We start from the raw sequence: 26883 nt of genomic DNA on the forward strand, positions 1-26883 counted from the left end.
GCTCTGTTCTTAGAGCGCCCAATATCTCTGGCTTGTCGTGTACGGCCAGGCTGGAAGCGGGTCCAAGATTAGGTTGTGGTCAAGTCATTCAAGAAGCGTTTGATTAAAAACCACTTCGACGACCCGCTTTGGGATACTGAAAGCGGCGGCTCTAGCAGCACAACGGACTCAAGTGGTAGCGAGAGTGACAGAGATCATGTGTACGCGGTATGTTCCCACTCTGTACCTAATTTTCTTTTGAATATGTGCCAAATAAAATGTTATTTCTCGCGGCGGTGTCGTTTATACATACACTACAGGAATATAGTACCAGTGCCAGTCCCTCCCGCCGAGCAAGAACGGTGACCTTTTGTGAACTTTCAGCATAACCATGGAGGCACGTTTGGAGGGAATGTATGCTAACAAAAAAAGTGTATGCAACGGTTAAACTAGTCGAAACATGATTACTTCCCATTAGTAAGGGCTCGACCAGTTAATTATTTCCTGTTCAGCGTTTAGATTACCCGTAAATTCAGCTTTCTATTCGGTCGCTGTTTCGCTTCGAATGACTGGGTAGTCACTGCACAAATAAGTGTCCGAAATCAGCAAGTTGTAGACAAATTACAGCAAGATCTTGCAAGTTACACAAAATTTCGAGAAACACGTGCAGGCAGCGAAGGCGTAAAAAAACTTTGTTTTTTTTTCCCGTTCAGATGGCTTAAATACATAAATCACAGCATAGCGTAAGGTGAAGCGTAAAATGACTATGGAGTTCCAAACAGATGGCAGCTCGCCCAAAGCAAAAGCCGAAGCACACTCGCAGAAATACCAGCAAGTCGATATCTAATCAAATATAAGAACGCAAAAACTAACACACTTAATGAGAGAGAAGAACGCGTGCGCCATTTCATAAATCGGCGACACGAATTAGAAGGCGCAAAAGCAAGTCTAGCAAAAAAGTGTCTAGAAAAGGGATCGTGCTTCGGGAGTGCCGGTTTTCACCGCCCTCCCCAAAGAATCCCGGGAATGGGTTCCAATCCTCGACCACGGCGTCAGCTTCACAGGCCGAGCACCACTTCCCTTGCTGAAGAGGGACCAAAACTGCCTTCCGGGGTGCGCCGCAACTAGACTAGGTGGGCTTTTTGGGGGGTTTCTTGCCCTTTTTTGTTGTTTTCCGCGAAGCCTTTGTCGTAGAGCCTTGGTCTACCGCCTGCTTGTCCGGTATGGCAACAGCCTCGGAGGCTCGGTGCGCAGTTTGCGTTTTCGTCTGCTCATTCGCGTTTGGAGCAAGCGACTTCCTCCTATGCTCATCTGCGAGAGCAGTCTCAGAGCCACCTTGTAGTTTCGTCTTTTCCGTCGCGTTCGGCACAAGCGACTTCTTCCTGGCAGCTTCTGCAGCACCAGCAGCAATGGACATCTTCCGAGCGTCCCCGGGAACGCCCGTAGGGTGTAGAGACGAGCGCCTTTCCTGTGCTGTGGGGCTGTCGACGATAGACGAATGGTCGGCGCCTTTGTGGGACAGCAAGCCGGCCGGGTCGCTGGAGGCGAACGACGACTGCCTGCGCGAATGAGGATGCGGCGGATCGACGAAGCACTGGCACACGTCCAGGTGCTGCGGCAGCCATCCCTTCGCAAAAGCCGTTGTCGCCACGCACGAGCCGACCAGATGCGCGCACAGGCCGAGCAACATGGAGACAAAGCGGAACGGGAACCGCTGGCCGTCCTTTTCGTCATACAGCGGCAGCTTGAGCACCACCGGAAGGCTCAGGGTGGGCTCGCCGCACAGGCACCGGAACACACCGCCCACGAAAAAAGCTGCAACCAGCGGAGAGAATTTATGACGTCACCGCGATAGCATCTCTAGTGGAAGGCCTGCGGCACAAAGCCAGCTAAGCTTGTCTTTTGAACAGAAGAAAGGAAAGGCCACAAGCAAGTAAAAGTGGTGGAATAAAATAGTAATTGCGGCATTAACTGTTAGCATTAGGTAATAATTAACTGTAACTGCGAAATTAACTGTTAACTGCGATAATTGATAACTTTACCTGGGATAATTAACTGCGGCATTAACAGTTCTAGTAATAGCGCAGGAGACAATCAGGAGTAATACCGCAAAAAACCGATACTGATGGGTTTGGGGTAACGAGCTGGCGTACATGTTAGCGACAAGTGCGGCTATGAGAGAAGAAGATGCCCATGGTAAACAGTCGAAATGCATGATCAGATCAAGATTAAGAAAAGACGGTCACCTGCAATGGCAGCGAAGGTGGTCGATGGAAAATACAGACACAGAATTGCACCAAGAAATAGCCAACGTATTGGACATTCCTTCCTTCTTCCCTCCGCCATAAAAGCTAACCAACCAATGGATATTTGTCCTACACCTTCAGGTCCTGCTCGCGGGTAGTACATTCTACTACGGTGCAAGTTTTCCCCCATGACTTCGCATTTTCTAACTGCGAAGTTCCCTGAGCACGGTGGCAGCCTACGGCGGAAACCGAAACCGCCCCGTGCTAAAGGCCATTCATGGTGAGTACGGCGCTAGTGTAGCTGTTGAAGGTCAGCCGAACTGCTCGCTGTAAACGGCCGGATGTGCCGAAGCCCTCTCGCTACCTTTGGAGAATCCACTCGGAGTGCGCTGCCATGCTGTTCTGCAATTTTGACCCACCGAAGCGCTGCTGAGCACGAGGTCGCAGGTTCGATTCCCGGCCGCGGCTGCATCTTTTCTGATGGAGGCGAAAAGCGAAAACTCCCGTGTTTACCAGATTTCGGCGCACGTTAAAGATCCCCAGGTGGCCAAAATTAATCCAGAGCCCTCCACTACGGCGCGCCTCATCACCTGCGTTGCGTCAGCGCCCTAAACCGAACCGAACCGTTGCGTCAGCGCCCTAAACCGAACAATCAATCAATTAAATATTCTGCAGTTTTGCCTCCGCTCCTGTGCTCCGCTTAAAATTTGGATCCCCTGTACATGAACGTATTGCTTGGGCCCACTGGTGCTAGCATAATCAACGGCCCAGATGTCTTGACACCAATGTTTTCTCTGTAATAACACGTTACGTAAAAGAAATGGATTTTACAATAATTATGCATCCTACTGCTCCAAAATAAAGACACCTGAATTCAAAGAAGCACAGTCTAAAAGCTTACTGTATACAGTCAACAAGCGAACATTGGACCTTTTAGAAGTAGTTCACACCAGTTCAGCCACAAAACTTGGAACGTTACACGCACCGAAGAAAAAGTGTGTGCATCGGAAGACACCTAAGCACTTGTTATGACTTCTGAATGCGATATTATTATTGTCAAATTCAACCCCGCTTAGCACTCATTCGGGCTGCGCGTTGCGTGCAAAGTTTAAGATTTTTGACGCGGGGAACTACTTTGTAATGACGTGGAGGGAAACCTTTCGCTATTGCCGATATTGCGGCCTGCGGCGGTGTATACTGCTGTCCAGAGCGGCCGCGCCGTCAAAGCCAATAAGGTAAGAAGGCGTCGAATCTAATGTAGTTGCGTCGTTGGGAATCTACGGGTGCAGCGAAATGGCTCCATGACTCTTCAAATGGCGAAATGGCTCCTGGGCCGTTTAATAGCGAGTTTTAGCTGACCGTTTTTCAGGGTCGGCTCCGCTTCGATAGCAAGTGGGAGCGCCATTGCGCATGCGTTGCGCACTTAGCCAGGAACGGCATTGGTTCCGGTCGCGCTGACCGTGCCGCCGATACCGGAGCGGACCATCGAAAACGGTTGGCTAAAACTCTCTAATGTTTTCGCATTTAAACCGGAGCAGCACTCACTGGCGTTCAATTAAACCGATGCTTTCGAATTCTCAACTCATCAGAAATGCGTGAGTGCTCTTGAATTTTCTCGCAGTATTAATTCTGATTGATTGATTGATTGATTGACTGATTGACTGATTGACTGATTGTTTGATTGATTGACTGATTGATTGACTGACTGATTCACTGATTGGCTGACTGATTGACTGACTGATTGACTGACTGATTGACTGACTGATTGATTGACTGATTCATTGACTGATTCATTGACTGATTGATTGACTGATTCATTGACTGACTGATTGCAGGGTTTATGCGCCGACGCGACGCAGACGATGAGGCGCGCCGTAGTGGAGGGCTCCGGATTAATTTTGACCACCTGGGGATCTTTAACGTGCGCCGAAATCTCGTAAACACGGGAGTTTTTGCTTTTCGCCTCCATCAGAAAAGCGGCAGCCGCGGCCGGGAATCGAACGTGCGACCTCGTGCTCAGCAGCGCAATGCCTAAGCCACTGAACCACCGGGGCGGGTCCCGCAGTATTCTGGTTCGCCAAAGTATTAAACTGGCTCCTATGCTGCCTCGTACGTTTTCACCAATTCAAGCATCGGAAGGGCGCGTATGGTTGCACGAGCTGTCGTGAACTTACCGATGACCGATCCGTACGAATTCGTGGTCTCCTTGAAGAAGAAGCAGCAGACGAACTGAGGGAATAGGAGTACGTAGACCACGTCCGAGCATATCGTCCACAGTTCCAGCACGGACCTTACCGACAGCGCCATGTACACGGCGAGTGCAGAGAGCCCGACGATAGTTGCACGAAGCACCACCACCACCTCACTGTCCGACGCCTGCACCCAAAGATCATTTTAGCACGAAAGCAATATTAACTAGCCCACTAACTAGCATTCACCCAGAAATACAAGAAGCTCTCGCGCGTGCGTCTAGACCGCGTGACGATGTCAAATATTAGCACAATCTTGCAGTTTATAAAACGCGAGCCTAAAGAAGCCTAAATTGATTTGATTGATTGTGGGTTTTAACGCGCCGATGCTGCACAGGTGATGAGCCGCGCCGTAGTGCAGGGCTTAGGATTAATTTTGACCAGCCGGGGATATTTAACGTGCGCCGAAATCGCGAACACATGGGCGTTTTCGCTATTCGCCTCCATCAGAAAAGCGGCCGTTCTGTAAGTCCAGGAAATTACAAAGGAAGCCGCAACACAACACTTCCGATAAAATGGACGTAGGTGGTTGGATAAAACAGCATTTTGTGAAACGTCATTTGATAAAACGGGCATTTCTTCGATAAAACGGCGGTCGATAAACAGGCGTCCGATAAGCTATCTGGGAACCCTTTGGAAGGGGTGGGGGGGGGGTCTAACGACGACACCACGCAGAAACCTCGGCCGAATCAAGAATAGGCTATAGGTGGAGCCGGCTCTCTGCCCTTGTACCAACTATGGTGCAAACTGCGCCAATTTTTAGATTTTGACAAAAGGCGCTGGTGAGAGTGGCGAGGACCAAAATATCAATACTTTCGCCGAAAAAAAAAATTACCGTACTTACCCGATTCTAACGCGCACCCGATTTTCCTGGCAAAAAAAAAAAAACGAAAAAACTTGCACCTCCGATTGTAACGCGCACGGAACTTTGTGACCCAGACAAACGAATGCGACAGAAATGGGCGATTTATTTCCCCAAGTAATCTCACTCATCTCACTCCTCCTCACTTTCCGCTGACCACAACATCTCGCCCTCGGTGCCGTCAAGAGCGTTCGCGATGCCACACTTCTGAACGAACGAACTTCTGAACGATCGTGGCCCACGCCTCGCACGCCCATCCCGCGAGCTTCTCCAGAGGCGCACGCTTCAGCTGACCGCTCGTTTTGAACGCGTGAGAGGAGTTGCTGCCGTTGCTGTTATCAAGCGCGCAAGTGGAACGATTTGACGATTTGTGTGAACTCCGATAGAAAAACCTAGGCGCCTATGCTTCCTGCGTTCGAGAAATTGTTGCTAAAGGCTTTGGCGCCATCTTGAAATGGTAATGGCGATGGGTGGGACGAAATTTCCACTGTTTCGGCAGTTTCGGTTTCGTATCCGATTCTAACGCGAATGCTATTTTTCGGCTTATTTTTCTGAAAAAAAGGTGCGCGTTAGAATCGGGTAATTACGGTAAGCCTAACCCGTACAAAGTCGCTGCGGTGACAGCCGCTGCCATGGGGGTGCACGTCCCGCGTGCGTAGGGAGCGGCAGCGCATCCTTCTACGCACGCTTGCGCCGATAATGAGTACGTCGTTATTAAGCGGGGGACCCATGTCCGTCCCAGCAATCCGGTTTCCGACGCGACGCGTCAAAAAAATTAGCAGTTGCTTAGCTCGGCTATGCCAGGATATGCGTAGCGTGAGCTAAGGTTCAGTTGGTTATTCTTAGGCTTCCTAGTTGTCTAGGATTAGCTGGTTGTCATGCTTACTGCTGCTAAAACGATTTCTAATCCACTCCAATCCAGTCCAATTTAATCTAGTCCAATCAGACCCAATCCAATCGAACCCAATCTAATCCGATCCGATCCGATCCGATACGATCCAATCCAGTCCAGTCCAATCTAATCCACTCCGGTCGCGGCGCGGCGGCTTCTGCGCACCAGCTGTGCTCCGTGAGACGTCACTGCTCCTTGCGCATGCGCAGCACGGCTCTCCAGGAGCCACGCGAATGTGCTCAACCTCGGCCAGTGTAGCTCACACTTCAATATCTGGCAGGTTGTATGCGTGCGGGAGACTGCGGCGCGGCGGGTCATCCGGCAGCCAAATCGGTTTTCGGGCGGAGACGCGTGCTTTGCCGTTCGTGTGTACAGTGTTCGACCCTTTCCGCACCAATGCGGCTGGGTTTATAGCCACTGAGAAACCGCATTGGTAACGGAAACGAAGCTTCTCTCTCACGCTCAGCCGACTTGCCGGGCGTTAAGGTACCTGCACACTAGCGTCGAACTTGCGTTTCACCCTGCCGACTGCCGCCAGCGGCGTCACGTCGCGCTGCGGGTGAAGGCTGCGGTGCGACGCCGTGTCTGACCAAACCGGATTGCGCCGGTTTGGTCAGACATGCGCGTTTGACCGAACGTGCGAGTTTGACCAAACCGGATTCTGCCGCGGAGTTTCTGGACGCCGCAGGTTCGACGCACGATAGAGCAATTGAGCAGGTGGTCTTCCGTCATCCAGACCGTTTTTCGAAGCGGGAGACGCCTGCGCAGATGCGTCCTTTTTATGCGTACCGATGGTCGCATGATGCTGTGGTAGACGTTCCTGGTGATCATAGTGGACGCGCTCAGCATGGAAGAGTCCGCAGACGACATGACGGCCGCTGTGATGCCGATCAGGCCGAAGATAGACATCACACCCGAAGTCAGGAAGTGGATCGTGAACGGCAGCACCTTGCTGCCGTCTTCTTTGCTCAGCTGGAAAGAGCCCTCGTAGCCGACAGCCGTGAAGTCTGCACCCGGACGGAGAAAGAAACAGGGGAGGAGGAAATCTCTAAATACACTAAAAGGAACTTGGGCACAACAACGGAGAATATTAATGTTTCTACGCAAGGGCTCACCTAGTACCCAAACCCCCTGCGTGTCGTTTGGTAAGGAGCAGGATGGTATACAGTTTCTTGAGTTGAACGAGGGACAGTAGCACACGAATTCTGTTCCAAATGAAGCCATTCATGCCGATCTGGGTCACATGCACCTAACTGCCGATGAAATAAGTGTTGAGAATTTGCCTCGTTCACATTTCTTTTCTTTTAGTGTATAAATGCTCTTAAAAAAGATGGGGAAACGTGTTTCGTTAGCACATTTAACGTGTGCACCGCGTTCGCTTGAACGGACGCTGTATGTATTTAATGGTTCTTTGACCCGCCGCGGTGGCTCAGTGGCTAAGGCGTTGCGCTGCTGAGCACGAGGTCGCGGGTTCGATTCCCGGCCGCGGCGGCCGCTTTTCTGATGGAGGCGAAAAGCAAAAACGCCCGTGTGTACGAGATTTCGGCGCGCGTTAAAGATCCCCAGGTGGTCAAAATTAATCCGGAGCCCTCCACTACGGCGTGCCTCATCGCCTGCGTTGCGTCGGCGCGTTAAACCTCACAATCAATCAAAATCAATATTTGTTCCAAGCAGACCTCCCTCATCATACTCCGCACCATGCCGCTGACGTTTCCGCATAAACGGCTGTCAATCGTTTTTATGCGGTTCTTATTCCCATTTCAGTGTTTGAGAGAAAATACCATTGCTGTTTGTGCAGTTAACTAATCGACCGAGCGCCCATAGAATTAGAGTCGGTCGGTATGTTGGTCTAACGGACGCACGGACGGACACATGGACTGACAGACAGATGGACGGACGGACGGACGGACGGATGGACAGACAGACAGACAGGCAGTTTAGGTATGTGATTTTTCGCTTTGAGTGTGTTTTCAACAGCTGCCGGTAGCGCTTCCGGCGGAGATGTGAACACTATGCGCGGGACAATGGCGTTATCAGTTATCCTCTTACGAGAACGCTTTAGAGCGGTAAGTCCTCGTCCCAAAGGGCTCAGGATAGAGTTTAGGCTTGAAACAGTGGCTAACGAACAGAAATTTCGTCATCGTCGCTTTCCTGGCTCTGCTGTGAGGTATGCCAGGTCCGGTTATCCCCATTTCCATGTACAGACGTTGGGTTTTGTAATACTTTTCAACTTTTTTGATGAATTACTGAATTAACCTCTATGTTGTATTCTAGCCTGACAGCAGGTGGTTTTAACACACACACACACACAGAGAGAGAGAGAGAGAGAGTGAGAGAGGGAAAGAGCGATAGATAATGAAAGCAAATAATAGCTCTTTGCAAACTAACCTGTTTAAAATCTTGCACGCGGCGCGTGAATTCGTATTGGCGTAGTGAAATGTTCCCACTGAGGTTAATATGAGGTATAGCCCGCATGCTACGCACCCTGGACCCAGATGCGGGATGTGAGGTTTGATTGTGGGAAAGTATATGTGTAGGTGCATGTAATGATTGCAGCGCCGATGGACCCCCGTCTTGACGATGACCCCCCTCCCTTCTCGTGGCCTTGCTGGGTCTCCCCATCCGGTGTCGGAATGTTGGGCGGCCTCCGCCGACGCCAGCGAGTCGCACCCTTTGTTGGGCCTCGCCGGCGGCTTTTGTGCGGCGTCGGGGGAGGCTTTCCTTTCATCTTGACCTTCGGGGACGGCCGGGGGGGAGCGGAGGTCAAAACCCTTTTTGGCATGTGCGCTGCTGTGGGGGAGGCGGCATTGCTCGCGCCCTGCGCGCACACGCTTCGACGAGTTTGTTCAGAGCTGCGGCCCAGAGTGGTCGCACGAAGACTCGCTCCCGTGGCAGTTTCTGGGCGCTAGAACCCCACGCATCTTTCTCGCCAACCGTGCGGCGGTTCGGCACCCTTTTTGGCCTCCGGGCCCGCATCAGGGATCGCGCCGCGATACCCCCTTTTGTGCGCTGCGGCGCCTTTTAATTTTAATCCAGTTTTTCTTGTCTTGTGCTATGTTTCATCGTCTCTTGTAAATACGTGTAAATAGACTTCTTTTCTTCATCACCTACTGGCCTCGTCTCGTCATCGGGTCCTTCACCACCCTCCACGACGACACTAACCACCTTCACGAACGAACCAAACTTTACTGGCGCAGCCCGACAGCGTCGTGGACGTTACCTGTGGCTCAGTTAACGAAGTGGTGACTCAGTGCGGGCCGAGAGGCGACTCCGAGAGTAGAGGAGGAGAGAAGTCGACACCACGCAAGGACAGAGACGAAGCAGGGCGGCTGCGAGCCGCCTACGAGACAACGGGTGGATTAGTTTTCCTGCCGGGGAAACTTCACTTCAGCACCTTCCGATCCCCGCGGGACGAGTGGGACTGACGTGTGTGGTGCAGCGGAGCGGCCGTATCATCGACGGTGAGTGGTCCGTCTCTGCACCTTTCTTTTTTTGGAGGGACATCCTCATTGCCAGGGCCCACCATGACTAGAGATAAAGATCTCGAGGCGGAACGCGCAAAAACGCGAGAGCTGGAGCGGCTGGTAAGGTTGGCTGAAGCGGAATTCCTAGCGCGTCCGGGAAACGAGGACGTTGTGCGGCCGTGCTGCAGTTGTGGTCAGACAACACACTCGTCCGCTGACTGCCGCCGTTACCGCTATCTCGATCACGAAGCCAGTCCACCCCCTCAGAGGGAACGGTGGGTTGAAGTAGCTGATTCCGAGGTAGGGGAAAGGCCGCGTCTGGTCACTGCGGCGGTTTCCGGGATCTTTAAAAGACGGCCATACAAGGTGGGTGGCCGGCTAAGGGGGCCGAGTGTCCCCGCTAAGCCATTTAAGCTGAGCCTCAGCGCAGTGAACGAAACTGCGTTGTTGAGAAGGATTTTTACCCCTGATCAGCTGACCAGGCCGGCGAAATCTGCCTCTCTGGCGGAAGCTTCCCGTGAAGGCGCTTCCCGTCAGAAGCAGAAACTTCCCATCAGCGGCTCCTCGGCTACACAGCCAAGGGTAGCAGAGTCGGTAGGCCAGGCCACGGGCCGGGCAGGCACGCTCGCCGCGGCGGCACGCGCCGGGGAAGTGGTGGCGGGCTTGGCCAGCGGCTGTCCCGGGAAGGCAAATGAGCCGGGCAATGTCGAGGCGCCTCCGCGGAGATTTTCAGCGGTAGAGGTAGCGGCGGTCGGTCAGACAGTCAACGCCCGCTTGGGTGCTGCAAAACCTCTGCCGTATCACGACCGGCCATGCCCAAATGGTTCGCTGGGGGCAGACGCTGCCGCCGAAGTTCGCGGTGGTAAAGCTGCAGCAGGCACGACGGCCGACGGCAGAGTACGAACAGCGGCCGGTGGGGCCCTGGCGAGAAACCCGGATTTGCGCGCCATGCAGCTCCCGTCCGCCCAGTCTTGTGCTCGCGCCCAGGCATACCCGCCGGTGTTCCCTTGCTTCGACGAGCCACTATCCGGGAGCAATAGAGGCTTGCGGAATTCGCCGGGTGACATATTTGGTACCCCTAAGAGTAGACGAGGCTCAGCTGCGTCGAACCTGGTTGACCGCCGCACTGATCGCGGTTCTTTGCGGAAGCGTGCCCGATCCTGCTCAAACGGGCTTCCGGCGGCAGTAGCTCCCGCGGGTATTTGCGGTAGCGGAGACCCCGCAGGCATAGCGGCGGCGGTGTCCAGCGGACTAACGCAGACGGGTGATGCCCCGGCGAGCGACATGGACTCGGACGACACTGAGCCGCCGTCCGCACAGGCGGGTACGCGTCCTCAGCAAGGTCCGCCAGCGCTCATTAGCGTTGACAAGCCGTCGACCAGCTGTGACCAGGGCTCCAGTGTTGCGCCGTACAAGCTTTCGGGGTCGCCTAGCTCTAAGCGCAGCTTCACAGCATCGAACGCTGGAGCAGTAAATCGAGGGTCCCAAATGAGAGCAAGGGTCGACAAAGGGGCAGGGGAGGGCCACTTTGCATGCGCTGGAGGGGACAGTGTCAAACGCGTGCATGAGAAAGGAAGCGTCTCAAAGCTTCGGCTCCTGGTCATGCGTGTGGCTCTGACAGTGGAGACTTCCCCCACGGCTTGCAGAGGCGGATCACCTCACGCCTCGGCGAACTCCGAACATCACAATTGGTGCAGCAACCAGGTGGACTCTCACCTCGAAGCTGCGCCCGATTAATCTGAGTGCTACTGGCGGAAGGAGAACTGTGGTGAATGGATTGAACGCTCGTGCGCGGTTCATTCCGCTGCTGTTTTTTTTCTTGCCTGTGCTTTGGGCGGAGTGTAACGTTCACCCTGCGTTTTGCTGCTTTATTTTACAATTGCGTTGTTCATTGGGCCGCCGTTTTCTCTTGTTTCTTCCCTTGTTCCCGCGAGTGAGCCCCACGTTTGCCTTTGTTGGTGTATCCCGCACGCGGGTATTTTGCTGGTTGCATGATGTGCCCCTGGAGTGTTATGCACCCTTTTTCTTTGATTTCTTTTACACCCTTTTTGGTTGATTTCTTTTGCGTAGCCTTTACTGTGCGCTTTGCTCGCAGCGGAAATGTCGCTTGCTTGCATGGAGTCCTCAAGGGATATTCCTCGCAGTTTTTTGTGTGTGTTTGTTTGGGTTACAGCGCTGTAATCACTTTGTTTTGGCGCCTGTAGTAGTCCAAGCAGTCCTGACACAGGCTTTTGATAGGGGAGCTGTAATGATTGCAGCGCCGATGGACCCCCGTCTTGACGATGACCCCCCTCCCTTCTCGTGGCCTTGCTGGGTCTCCCCATCCGGTGTCGGAATGTTGGGCGGCCTCCGCCGACGCCAGCGAGTCGCACCCTTTGTTGGGCCTCGCCGGCGGCTTTTGTGCGGCGTCGGGGGAGGCTTTCCTTTCATCTTGACCTTCGGGGACGGCCGGGGGGGAGCGGAGGTCAAAACCCTTTTTGGCATGTGCGCTGCTGTGGGGGAGGCGGCATTGCTCGCGCCCTGCGCGCACACGCTTCGACGAGTTTGTTCAGAGCTGCGGCCCAGAGTGGTCGCACGAAGACTCGCTCCCGTGGCGGTTTCTGGGCGCTAGAACCCCACGCATCTTTCTCGCCAACCGTGCGGCGGTTCGGCACCCTTTTTGGCCTCCGGGCCCGCATCAGGGATCGCGCCGCGATACCCCCTTTTGTGCGCTGCGGCGCCTTTTAATTTTAATCCAGTTTTTCTTGTCTTGTGCTATGTTTCATCGTCTCTTGTAAATACGTGTAAATAGACTTCTTTTCTTCATCACCTACTGGCCTCGTCTCGTCATCGGGTCCTTCACCACCCTCCACGACGACACCAACCACCTTCACGAACGAACCAAACTTTACTGTGCAGGTGTAGGCGCTGATATGTCATTAGCGTTCCAGCATGGCCACACTGGGCGTCATCATGAAACAATGCGCATATCTGCGAGCGCAGGTAACGCGGTAACGCAGGTAACCAGCAAACATTTGCGGCCTTCTGCGGCATAGTTACAACGGTATAGCAGCGCGTATCGAATGGCGAAATGCGCTGCTGGACACCGTAGTGTGCGAGATGCGGAAGACGTCGTAGGGTTTGCAAGGAAGTCTACTACTGAAGCAATCCAAGTGACCTTTCGCTGCTCGGTTGCCATGTCGTCAATATGTAGGGATGATACGACGCTATTCGATTTCCGACACCTTTCCGCCGTACGGCAGCGCTGGCATCGAGGAACTCGGCCTGGAGCAGTGGACTGCGGTAAATTAAAATTGGCTGGAGCAAACCTCTAGTGTGTTTACCTTGGGAGGAGAGCGACGGGACAAGAAGAGTTTGGCAGGTAAGGGGAAAGCGAAGGGAGGCATTTACTTGGCAAATGTTGATGAAAGACTGTCGATTTTCGTCGACATTTGTAACGAAAAGAGCACATACGCGGCCAATTTTTGAATGCACAGCTCAAAAGACACTGGGGCGAAAAAAAATGAGTTGTTGGCGGTATTCACCTCGGGCGAAAAATCCCGTAGTGCCCCTTTCGGCGTCCACTGAAACCTCCCAGATTGTAAAACGCAACGACAGCAAATGTGCGTGCGTTTTCACTGCACGCAGCGACGCTGCTGGGTACGATGATGTCAGCACTAAGGTGTAATTCACTGTAGCACACAAATGCTATTGATTGGCGTGTGATGAATGCCCTGCTGTATTTCACTGCCTGTCGCACTACAGATAGCTCTACCGTGTACGGTAGATATAACGACGTTCCATCATTAAAGGAAACGTCCGTTTTCAGTGGTCGCCGAAATGTCATGCCCAGCTTTTGGTGTCACTGCAATACTATTGTGACCATGGTGCTCGAAACTTGACTGCTCTGCAATGTTGATTTCCCGGAGATATAAATGTAGTTTTTTTTTCTTCGCTGAGCTGGAATTGAACATGAAACCCTGCATTGCGTTCAGCACAGAGTTTAAGTTGGGATTCTTCCGTGTTCCTAGAGGTGGAAGTCGTATTAGGTAGCTATAGGGTCGGAAACGCTTGACGACAACGTAAATAATAACAGCGGTAGAGATTAACCCGCGAAGTTCTCCTGTTTAGTTTCTATTCAGAAATTTCCTGCATACAAATCATTGTCTTCACTGCCATATAACAGTTATACTAGGTTCCCGACAGTGCCACACACTATCAGAAAAGCGCTAAGGTCCGTAAGACCAGCATATTTAAATTGATGCGGAGGCTAAACCCATTTTCTATTGTCTACCACAGTTGGGTGGAGGATCACGTGAATGGAGGCAACATGAACTCACTGGTGTTTTTGGCGACGATCCCGAGTATGACCGGTGGAATGGCGAGGAATATGCAACCGATAGCGGCCAGGAACGACAGCACTTTGGCCTCCACCGCGTTCTCACAGCTCAGCACGCGCTGGAAGTAGACCTGGAAAAAAGAAGTTCGGGAACACCTAAGCACTCGCAATAGGGTCATTCCATGCCAAACGTCCCAGCCGTAAAATCGACCATCACGGATTTGCTCAGTAAAAATTGTGGGTCATCCTCGCATGGCCCACAATGCTCCCTGAAAGCGTTTTTGTCCAAAAAATGTTGTTCTTTTTCTAGCGGCCCTTTTACCTTCAGGGTTTAAATCAAACTTACGTCTGTGAAAAAATTCATGGAAAAGTAACTTCTCTTACAATGGCCACCATTCTTTGTTAACTCATGTTGAGGCCCTGGGCTGCTCTAACCACATTTTAAAAATATTTTTCCTTTTTTTTTGTGATTACGCGATTCAGAAATACACGATGTCGAGCATTTTCAAACATTTTTAGCGAATACGAGCACATACTCGCAGCCAGTGAAGCCTTCGTACCTGTATCTCAGCATTGTGGAAAATTGTCAAAAACTATATTTACACTGAAAAAAGGTGAAATGTGCGAGAAAACGTTTGTCAAACTTGAAAAAATCTCCTTTATGGCCCAGAGTCACCTTGAAATTGCGCATTGTTGTGCTCGTAGTAAAAATATCAAATGCAGGCCATTCACTAGCACAAATGATCGCAGTTTATTTCGGATAGTTTAATTAGAACAATTTTTGTTTTAGCAGAGAAAAAAAATTTTCAATTTGCACAGTGACACTACTTCCCTTCGCTGTTCCACAGAGCGTCTTCTCTGCACGGTAAGCACCTGCCTGCATGAAAGAGCCGCGAGCAAGCGGGTTTGCGCTACAAGAATACATTTCACCGCAATGGTATTTGTAGCGTCGACAGTACAAGAAAAAGGAATAATTCGCGTGTTAGCGGGAAAAGTACAACGTTGTGTTTTGTAATACTTTTCTACTTTTTTGATGAATTACTGAAAAAGCACAACAATGCGCAATATCAAGGTGAATATGGGCCAGAAAGGAGATTTTTCCAAGTTTGACAAACGTTTTCTCGCACACTTCACCTTTTTCAGTGTAAATATAGTTTTTACTAATTTTCCACAATGCTGAGATACCGGTACAAATGCTTCATTGGCTGAGAGAATGTGCTCGTATTTGCTAAAAATGTTTGAAAATGCTCGACATAGTGTATTTTCTGTATGGCGTAATCACAGCGAAGGAAATGAAAAATATTTTAGAAATGCCGCATAGAGCAGCCCAAGGGCTCAACTAGATGTTCACAAAAAATGGTTGCCATTGTAAGAGAAGTTGCTTATTCATGAATTTCTTCACAGACGTAAGCTTGATTTAAATCCTGGTAGTAAAAGGACCGCTAGAAAAAGAACAAAATTTTTTTGGACAAAAACACTTTTAGCGAGCATTGTGGGCCATGCGAGGATGACCCACAATTTTTACTGAGTAAATCCGTGATGATCGATTTTACGGCTGGGACGTTTGGCATGGAATGACCAAATAGATTGTGAACGCGAAAGTTACGTTAACGTACAACAGAGCATCCCAGAGTGTTCCTTCGAATGGGTACGCTGATTGGCTATCCAATCGGAATTGGGGAACCGGGCGTGAGCCTCACACGGTGGCTGTCATTGGAACTGGCCAATCCAGCGCAGTCTATATTCAACCTGAAGGAGTGGTTACCTTAAGCCTAAAGACGGCTCAACGTAAAATTCATTGTACGTGAAGCTACGTGCGCCAACATTCGACGCTTTCAAAGTCGAAGCCATAAGCGCACTCCCTACAAAGTTTCACTTTAGCCAACCAAAGTCATGAAACCTTGATGACGCCAAGTATGCGTACTAGACGCGCATTCCACGGACCAAGGCTTCGACTCCTGTCCGGTCCGAAACGTTTTCTAGCCTACCTTCAACACTTTGAGGCGTTGGAGTTTGTAGTAGCGTGAGGTACACTGGCCGAGGTTGAGCAGTTTCGAGATGCGCGATGCGCGCATGCGCGAGAAGCAGTGAGGTCTCATGGCGCACACCTGGCGCGCGGGAGCCGCCGCCGCCGCGACTGGATCGGATCGGATTGAATTGAATGCAATTTAATTGGACTGGATTGAATTAAATTGGATTGGATTGGATTGTAAATCATTTACAAGCACTAAGGATGATAATCAGGTAATCCGAGACAACCAGGAAACCTAAGAATAACCACCTGAACCTTAGCTCACGCTACGTATATCCTAAACCACTGCTAAACCACTGCTAATTTTTTAGGAGCCATATTGCTGTTACAGAAACCGGAGGGTAGCTTTTCAATTTGATAGGCCAGGAAAGGGTGCACGAAGACGAAATACTAGCTTGGTTCATTAAAATCTGCTTTGACCTGATAACAAAAATACCAATTATAACTTCGAAAAGAAATAATTGAGGTATAAAAGAAAACATAAGGCAGTGGTGACGCCCAAGCAGCTTTACGGCGATTTCACTATGGCTTCAAAGAATCTTTGTGCTACTGGCTGCGGCCGACCTAAGCTATTGCCATAAAAATGAATTGGCGATTGTAGGGGAACTTCTGGGTCCGTTTGATCACGTCACTTGCATACTGATGTGCAGTTAACACACTAATAATAGTAAAGGCTATGTTTTTCGTACTGGCACCTAAACGTCCCCGCCCCATATTACTTCCCTGTAGCAAGAAATGTGAACGTTTTTCAATATTTTGTTTTGCATTTTTTTTTCATTTTTTTCATTTTTTATCGATTAAAAAATGTTTCGTGCTTGTAATGGAGCGCCGTGAGTTTCCAAAGGCTAGTTCTTTTAGACTGAACGGAGTTGCATTTCGTCTTCATGGCCACTTGAAGTGTTTTCGTATCACAACAGTGGCGAATGAGCTCCGGCTCATGCAGCCGCTATTTTCAATGGCCGCACGCATATTATCAAACTCACCAGAGTATCGAACAACAAACGCGGCGATTATAACCTGACTCAGGGCCATCTTATTGTGTTTACTAACTGGCTGCACAATCCAGCCCATGTGCGGTCCCTATTTTTCCTTCTAAGAATAAAATCTCCTGGGATAGCTTGAATATTAAGTAAATTGGTATAATCTAAGCTGCGAGAAACCAGTTATTAGAGGTGGAAAATTCCTTGATGAATAAAAGCTTTAGCGTTAATTTAACTCATTTTTGCACCAGTTTACACGAACGCAAAAAGGGCTCAGTTTTAACACTCGTAAATGTGGTTATCGCAAGCAAGAGGTCTGTTTGGCGCGTTTTTTTTAAGGACTATGCACACCGTGTTTCATGAAAGTTGGTTTACTGGGTGATTGGATCCAGCCTATCACTTCGTCTGAAGCGCACCCAAACCGGCCAGGCATACATGGCGATACTGAGCGACCAAGCGCCAGCGAAGCAACTGTTAACCCCTCGCCGAGTCACGTGATACCGAAGCAGTGGGGCCTTGTAAAATTGCAGCTGCCACGCCTCTCCGCAGTGAATCACATAGCGTGAGGTCACACTGGCGCCGCGTCGGCTCAAGGTCAGTGCGACGTGATGAATGACCTTTCGAAATATGGCGAAGAAAAGCTGTCGCTATAAAAAAGGGGCAGAAGCACTGGCGATAACTATAAACCCTAATGCGAAATTTGTGCGCAGCGCGATCTGCAGTCTTCTCAGTCACGGCGCATATATGCCGCGTCTTAGAAAGTGATTGCGAGTTCAGCGAACGCACGGCGGCGCGTGCTATAGTATACTCTGCCGTTATCTCGCGGCACGTCGTCGCCGCCGAGTATCTGGCTGCAAATCTTGTTTGAACCTCCCGCGCAAATGTCACGTGGTTCGAATAAGCGGCGAACGGAGGAGCCTTTGAGGAAAGTGTGCGGGGGAGGGCACTCCCCAGAGGCGAGGCATGCCTAGAGTGGGAGGGGGAGGCAGAGAAAGAGATGACACCATAGCAGCGCGTGCCGCCATCCCCCACACATATTCACCAGAAGCTCCTCTCTGTTTTATTTTTTCATGCAGTGCCTCGTTCGCTTACTCGGTTACGCGGATATCGACGCTTACGCCGCCACACCCAGGTAATGGGCGCAAAAGTGGTGAGCACTAAAATTTAATTCGTTCTGCTAGAATGTCTGTCCCACTGTTCGCGCCCGAAAGGTGTCCGCATACCTGCCACGGGATTCCGCCCAGCGCAGTCATGGCGAAAAAGTCCAGGAGCTGGGTGGCGTCCTCTGCCCGAATGGCTCCAATCCAGTTGTTGTGAGGGGCACCGACGGACCCGACTGCCTTGTGTAAAATACTCGAAGGCACGCACGCCCACTGCGCGCCCCAAGAGAAGAGCTGAGTTGCCAACATGCAATCGTGACTCTCGTATTACAGCAAAAAAATTTCACCACCCGAAAAAAGAACACGACAAAACGGGCCCCCTTCGGCCGTGTTCTTTCTTAGTCTCGCTGAATTTTCGCGCTTTTTTAGAAAGTATCAGCACCATTCTTCACATGGGGGATTTCACTGGGGAGGGATAAGCGTGACGTCACTGGTCGGGAGAGACAGGGTGATTCAAGAGACACGATTTGAGGGACAGAAGAGTTGCCTTGCATTGAATAGCGCATCTGACTACTTTTGCTGCACAACGGTGAAATTCAAGGTCCGCAGATCCCTGCCGCGTGTCCGTTGCTACGGCGCCTCCTCGGGTCCGGCGTTGTGAACGCCGCCATTTCGTATTGCTTGGAAGGAGGCAGTACTTCTGTGTGGTATAAACATTAACTTCGACCACTTGCGGTACTGCTGTTACCACACTCGACGTGGAACACCAAACAAGGCCGTCAAGGTATTACTCTTTCATGATTGAAAATCAGCGCGGTAAAAACAAAGCACAAAAAAGGAACGAGAAGTATACAGGACAGCGCGGCACTCACAACCCGTTTATTTTGAAGTAAACACTAGTAATATACATACATCTGTCTCCCACGTTGCGGTAGATTATTACAACTAATAAGCAGAAACAAAAACGCAATCACTCATCGGTCTGGCCAAGTGTAATCTATTTCTTTACGTGGTCCTGCAAGGGTATCACTCAGATAAGCGCATTCAGGGTCATGCAGCACTGCTGATGGCATGCTTATACATCGGTCAGCAGATCGTCTTATTTGAAAGGCCTCGATTATGTCCTCAGGAGTGATGTATGACCGGGAATACGCTAATCTGAGTTACACCCTTGCGTCACCCCGTAAAGAAATAGATTGCACTTGGGCAGACCGATGAGTTATTGCGATTTTGTTTCTGCTTATTAGTTGTAATAATCTACCGCAACGTGGGAGACAGATGTATGTATATTACTAGTGTTTACTTCAAAATAAAGCGGTTGTGAGTGCCGCGCTGTCCTGTATACTTCTCGTTCCTTTTTTGTGCTTTGTTTTTACCGCGCTGATTTTCAATCATGAACGTTCACCAACCCGCCCAAATCACAGTCCCCTTGAAGTGTTACTCTCTCACATGCTGAAATTTAACATAGCAAGCACGCGCATCCTTGCCGCGCATCACTTGCTATGGACGAATGGCCTTTTCAACTATGATTCGGAGAGAGAGAGAGAGAGAGAGAGAGAGAGAGATCTAACAAAGAAATTGGGGAGTCCGACTATGAAGAGAAATCCAAGCCTGTCTGAGTTCGGTCAGTGCGTGCCTCCGTAAAAGTACCAAAGTTAGTTTCGGGCAGCGACTTTTTCTCCCACTACTCACCAGGCTGAGGGCTGTGGTGACGACCTGGAAAGCGTCTGTGTAGGCCACCGAGTAGAAGCCGCCCAGGGTGGTGTAGAAGAAGATGACCACACCGGATAATATAATGAAGTAGGCTTTGTTGACTCCCATAATCACGATTGCCGTTTCGCCTGCGCATGATCGGGAAATCGTGTTCGTTGGTGAACGACGGCTTACACAATGCACCTTGGTTTCTTAATTACCTATCGCCCGGTTTGGCATTCTCTTTACTTTTCAGCACTCAGGCAAGATTAGGCCCTGCAAATAAAACATCATGAGAATTGTCCGGCCTCAATTCTGTCGCTCATTTAACTTATTTACAAAGTAGAAACATTCTGCAGAAATTCAGAGAATTGCTTAGTAATTCCCAGCATCCTTATGTCGCTTGTCTTGAGGGCGAGTTCTTTACAGTCAATGTTTTTGGTTTTTCTAAATACTGTCCGACCAGTAACCTCCATTTACGCTAGTATAACAATTACAGGTGTTACTTGCGCCAATTCTGCATTAATGTGGAAATGCAGGGCATTACACGAGTCGCCCTTTTGCGTATTTTTTATATATTTTTTATTTTGCGGTTTTTCAAAGTTTTGTTCTACAAATTATGTTCATTTACGCTATAACGAATACAGGTGGAACTTGCGCGAGATCTGTATTATTGTGTTACACGGTTCCCCATTCTCCGTGATTTATTATTTGACTTTATTATTAATTTTTCAAAATTTCGTATGACCAGTTATATTCATTTACGCTATTATAACGATTACAAGTGGAACTTTCGCGTAACATTCAGTATAAAATTGCAGGTCGTTTACATGGTTCGCAATATTCCGCAATTTTTATTTCCTATTTTTTTTTTACTTTTAAACTTCCTTACCCCAATATCTCCTTTTACGCTATTGTAACGATTACAGGTGGAACTTTCGCGTAACATTAGGTATAAAATTGCAGGTCGTTTACATGGTTCGCAATATTCCGTAATTCTTATTTCCTAATTTTTTTAAACTTCCTTACACCAATACCTCCTTTTACGCTATTGTAACGATTACAGCTGGAAGTTCCGCGAAAGCTGTAATATTCTGGAAATAACGGGCGCTATAGGGTACCCTATTTTGCGTATTTTTTTTTTCTTATTCAGCTTTTCTAAATTTCGTTCTACCAACTATCTCCTTTTAAGCTACTTTAAAGATTACAGGTGAAACTTCCGCGAAATATGCCTTATTGTCGAAATTCAGCTGAGGGTACTCAGCGAAAAATGCTCCGCATTAAGACGACGGTCTAATAAAATTTTCTGGGGTAATGCCTGTCGTCGAAGCGCAGATTTTTGCTCCCGCAATGTGCAACCGAAACGATTGCGCGCACGGATAGTATCTTTGGAAGATGGCGCATTTAGGAGCGGTTCTGAACAGTTCCTTAATGCGCCCTCTTCCAGAATAAAGGGGGGAGGGGAAATCGGGAGATGGTTTGATCGCGGCAAACACCGAACATGGGGCAAGTGAAGCGTACATTGCTGTTTTGAAAACATTGTACCCAGGCCCCCAAATGAGACTTTGGTAAGGTTCAGATTGGTAAGGTAAGTTGATTTGATTGATTGATTGATTGAAAATCCGCACATGGGATTCACAGTTAGGGTACAGATTTCTTATTGCGCCTCTTCGCGCTTGCGCTCCAAGTTGATTGATTGATTGATTGATTGATTGATTGATTGATTGATTTATTCATTCATTCATTGATACGGTGTTTTCCAATACGCCACTGTGAATGTGTGGATCTCCGAGGGTTTGCATCCTTTGCTGTATGGACTAACAGCAGCAGATGTCGCGCATGAGCCCGGTTAGGCCTAAGGTTTTTTTTTTTTTTGAGGTCTTGCGATCACACCGGTAACCGTAACGCCTGACGTAGGGCCTAAATCGAGACCTGACGTCGGGCCACCGAATGCCCTCGTCAACCCTCCCCCTTCCCTGCGCAACAACATTAGTGTAAGCAAGTGATTAACAGCAAAATACGGGAGGCTTTCTGGGGCTTCACGAAACAGCTCGGGAAGCATTGAGAGGTATAGCTTAATAGATAGCTCTATCTTACCCTAATACTCCCCGCGGTTAGCACAAGCATTTGCGCTTTCCGAGCTCTATTAATGGTAGTTGACGTATGCATAAGCTCATACGTGCTTAGCCAAACTACTAACGGCACCCGAAACGCTTGCCTAGCGCGCTCAATATGGCAGCCGTCCAGAACAGCTCGCCCATGACCGCCGGAACGCTGAAGAGCAGCCCCGTCCAGTTGCCGTAGTGGGACTGCAACGGGTCCAGCATGGTCAGCGACTCCGTCTTCCGCATCTTCTCCGCGAAGAAGTAGCCACCTGCGAAGGCGACAGCCATCGCAGCGCACCTTCAGCGCCGTACACTTGGCGCAACATGTCACTTGGTTTTAGAGCGGAGGCTCTAGTACGCCATGCCTCGCCAGCTCATTCATCGCGTCGCAATGACCTTGAGCCGTCGGAGCGCAGTTGCGGCTGACAGGTGTAACGCTACGCTAAGTGATCCGCTGCAAAAAAGACGCGTCGCAGCTGCGCATGGTCGGAGCCTCGTTGCTGTGGTACCACGGCACCAGGCAAGGATTTAAAGGCTGCTTCATCTGCGCTTCGTCGCTTAGTCTCACCATGGACTGCACGGCCTGGGCGTGCGCTTCAGCGTGAGAAACATGCTGAGTACAATCATCAAGTAGCCTCATATTCATGAAACACAGTGTGTACAGTCTGCAAAACTGAGCGAAACAGACTATTTGCTAGTGACAACTAAGATTATAAAGTGTTAGACCTACCCAATTTTTTTGCCCACGTTATAGGAAGGATAGTCGCGCCAAAAGCGGCATAGTTAAGCGTCATAGCGGCATAGGCTACTTTAAGGCAGCGACCATTAACGGAACCATGAAGGCTGTAAGAAAGCTTCTTGGTTCTTCTTCTGCGTCTTGTGAATAAACCCTGTGTATTTTATTCGCCCTAGGTAAACTGTCAGCGCAGTTCAACATGAAACAAGAAGGCTTCGCTTTAATGAAAGAAATTGCTCTTTACAGCTCAGTCGACTTCTGCCCGCTACTAGTGTCTTAGGTGTGTGCGTGTCATTTTGCATGGCTGACAAGTGGAGGTCCGACAAGTATCACATGCACCAACCTGCGTATTACCAACAAGCGACAGCAAAGCGTTATTTGGGTGATGCGAAGTACTCACCCAGCAGAAGGCTCAGGGCGTAACCAAGCGGAGCGTGACAATGAACGATGCCCCATTTGTAGACCGCCTCCGCGGTGCCGTTTAGGTAGCCGCCTCCGACCCAGGTCGCTGAAGCAAAAGGCGTCGCATTTGTTATAATCCAAGTTTTTCTATCGTGTATACCAATGTTGCTCGAATGGGGATCGGCGAAGGTATTTTAGATGTCCGCGAATGGCGCAAACAAGGGGGTCCTCTGCATGGCATGTACGTTTAACGTCTCGATGGTGGCGCTCGTTTTAACGTCGGATCTTTGGGCTACGCGTCAACTGTGCGAACAAACCAGACGCGCGAACGGCATATTATGCGGGTCCTGGCGACTTTACGGTGCAAGAGCAAATTTTTTAAGAATGTGACACTAATAACAGTCACAAGTAGGTGAATCTGAAATAGAGGTACGGGCACCTTTAGATGCAAGGGCAGAATATTTCGAAATAAACGACACGGATAGACCGTGAGGTCCGTCATCACTTTTGCATTTGCAAGCCCAACAGAATTCCCGGGCGCTCGTGGTTGAGGACCACGATCCATACCATTGCGGAAGCAGTGTGAACGCCATGAATGTCAAAATGCATTGAACAAACAAAACTGATTTGCCGGAATGGAAAGCGTTTATACCTTGAATAGTTGCAACAAGGACTGGAAGGAAAACGCCAGGCAATGCGCTTCGTCCGGCGTTGTTTTTCTAGCCTCTGTTGATACTGTTCAAAGTATAAGCGCTTTCCACTCCAGCTATTCAGCACCAACTAGCCCCCACAGATGCCCTGTCAACGTTAAAACAGTTCTTGCCCCGGGGCGGCTAGCAATTCGTGCAAGCATAGAACAAGACAGGGATTATTTCACGCAATCTCCATGCAAGGACAAGCAGCCAAATTGTGGTTCTCCGACACAGAATTTTGCGTTTGTGTATGATCGCCCACTCTGAAGCCTTCAAAGCTGGCGCAGGCGGTAGCCTTTCCCTTTCTGCGATGAAATAAGGCGGGCTCTTGGGTACAAATCAGAACTTTGCGCAACCCCCAATAAAAAGGCGACAGCGAGGCGAGGGAAGAAGAGATAAGTATACGAACAGAACCGCTGCTCCTGGAGAACAAGGACCCTAAGACATGTATGAACCAAACTCATGCTGCTCTCTGTACTACACTTTCCGTACCGCTTTCCCTCGCTAAGCAACCTACAGAAAGAACGGGTATCTTTAAATAAAAGCTCCAGGAACAGGCTCGAATGTAGAAGCGTGCTGCAGCAGTTTTGGTGGATGGTGGAGTACGCCATGAAGAGGAAGTCACCTCGGTACTCGCATCCACACAAGTGAAAATTCAAACTGAGCTCCCTGTTTAATAGAAAATGCAGTCTACATGGTCAGAAAATCAGGCGCAATACGTTGTGAAATTGCCGCAAGCATCGAACACATATTACGCATTAACGCGCAGAGGTTCACCACAGAAGAATATCGTTGGGCCACTACGGCGGTTAATTTGAACTTCAGGTGTGACCCGCTGCCCTGTCGCACCACTAACTGACCTCTGCGACTGGTGCACACAGTGAATTGCCGAGCAAACGGAAGTAGTTGGGTCCTCACCGGTCATGGATCCGATCCCCAAGAAGATGGGCATCTCCCTGTTGGCCACGAACACCTTGAGGAGGTAGTCCTCGTACTGCTGCTTCCGTCTCGTCTCCTTCGAGGAGTGCAGGGGCCGCGTAACGGTGCGCACTTTGCGGCCTCCCCACACGCCGACGTACATGACGGTGAAGTAGTAGAAGATTATGAGCAGCACGGCCGGTATGTTCACATACGCCATGCCGCGTCTGGAACGGGTCTCGAGGCACCGACTGGTATATGCCACGCGCTGCGTGAGCCCGGCGCTCCTGCACTGGCACTGATGGTGGATAGAAAGGGGGAACAGCGCACATTCCGACGAATCACGGACAGAATCAAACACCACAAGCACATTTTTTAATTGAAATTACCTTTAAGGTCCCCGGAAAGGGTATCACAAAAGGGGGTGGATAATTAAAAAGCACAAAACAAACGTAAGAAACATACTGTAACACACTTTAAAAATGGTGCAAAATATTCTCAGCGAGTGTACATACGTAGGGAAAGCATATAAACGAAAGTAGCGTTATATTGACAAAGCCCAGGACTCGTGAAGGAGAACGGTTTACTCCGAAAGCCGAGGACACAGGAAGACCCCGCCAGGAAGCGGTGATGATGTTTCGAGAGCCCAGATTATGAAGACGAGACGATGACGATAGTGAATCCTATCAGAGCACGGCGATTGTCCCAGCAGAGTAGATTCTCCCAGGCCTGTAGATTCTGCTGGTGCGCATAATATATAAACAAAAACGATGCAACAATAAAGAGAAAAAGAATCTAGGCGACACTGAACGGAACAGACAAACTCAAGTGTTGGTCGCGGGTAGTGTTCACATGTCTCACAGGGTTCTGCACAATGCGTCGTTGTTACTGATGATGGCAATGTGTCAAGGTAAGTCGTTCCATAGTGTTATCCCTAATAACAGTGGTGAATATTTGTACATGTTAGTGCGCGCAAATGGGATGAATACTTTTAACGAGTGATCGGTTCGGAGGGAGCAGTGCGATACTGGATGGATGTTTTAATTACGGAAAGAGGATGCGCTATGCTAAATTTTGAGAAAATACTGAACTAGGAAGTTTTGGCGGCGTTTGCAACGTTTATAAGTTTAGGCTAGTTCGGAATTGGGTTATACTGTCGCGCGTGTAGCTACAGGAAATCAAGCGGATAGCGCGATTTTGGACTGCTTCGAGGGAATGCCTAAGTCACGTTTGATGAGGGTTCTAGACGACAGCCGCGCATTCGAGTTGTGGTCTTACAAACGACGTCTATGCAGTAAGTCAGTAACTTTGGCTTCCGTTGTGGCCATGTGAAGTGATTAACGTAGTAGTCCTAGGGTCTTGCTTGCTTTGCGTGTAATGTAGTCGATGTGGTCGTTCCATGTAAGATTGGGTGTGAGAATTACGCCTAGATGTTTGTAATGGGTTGCACGCGCAACTTTGGGATCATGAATAGAAAAATCAAAGGTGAGAGATGAACGTACGTTGGTGAACGTCATGACTTTAGTCTTTTCAATGTTTATACAAATTATACAAATTATACAGGATGATAGGGCATTCAAGTCGTTTTGTCAGAGTAGAGAATAATTGATGCAGTTAATTTCGCAGTACAGAACACAATCGTCAGCATCGAAACGGATCTGATATAAAATGAATTCGGGGAAGTCATCGATGTACATCAAAAGTAATAGCGGACCCAACACAGAACCTTGTGGCACCCCGGATGTGACTGAAACAGGTGACGAGATTCTAGTATTCATTGTGGCACACTGAGGTCTATTCATTTAGAAATTGTTTATCCGCACTATCGTAGTGCTGTTGAGGTAGAATCTGTCTAACTTTGATACTAGGCGCTGATGAGGAACCAAATGAAAAGCCTTCGAAAAGTCCACAAAAACTATGTCAGTTTGGTTGCTTGAATGTACACTGGTGTGGATATCCGTTATGCATTCGAACAGCTGAAATTGGCAAGATTTCCCACGTTGAAAACGATCCTCATTTACAAAAAGAATAAAATTGAAAGACAGATGCTGCATAATGTTAGTGTACAGGATATGTTACAAACATTTTGCAAGGTGTAGAATTCAAAGATATGGGCCTGTAATTAGAAAAGAAGGTCTGATCACCAGGATTATAAATGGGAACAACCTAAGCTATCTTCCAGTCCTTAAGCAAGATGTTTTCGTCGAGGGATTGCT

The 26883-nt window shown here is 49.4% G+C and overlaps 1 protein-coding gene across 1 annotated transcript; it reads right to left on the reverse strand.

Moving 5' to 3' along the window:
* Positions 1–701: 701 nt before the first annotated feature.
* On the reverse strand, positions 702–24887 carry LOC144146191 (high-affinity choline transporter 1-like). The gene is made up of 9 exons (XM_077678157.1): positions 24668–24887; positions 23056–23163; positions 22033–22188; positions 19815–19963; positions 18246–18395; positions 14012–14141; positions 7018–7235; positions 4400–4601; positions 702–1794 (listed from the first exon to the last, which is right to left on the reverse strand). Exons 1-9 carry the CDS (start codon positions 24885–24887, stop codon positions 1109–1111), a joined length of 2019 nt encoding a protein of 672 aa, XP_077534283.1. The 3' UTR covers positions 702–1108.
* Between the last annotated feature and the right edge of the window lie 1996 nt (positions 24888–26883).

This window comes from Haemaphysalis longicornis, unplaced genomic scaffold (genome assembly GCF_048455015.1).
Source record: "Haemaphysalis longicornis isolate Haplotype H1 unplaced genomic scaffold, Haemaphysalis longicornis Haplotype H1 scaffold_7, whole genome shotgun sequence".
NCBI lineage: Eukaryota > Metazoa > Arthropoda > Arachnida > Ixodida > Ixodidae > Haemaphysalis > Haemaphysalis longicornis.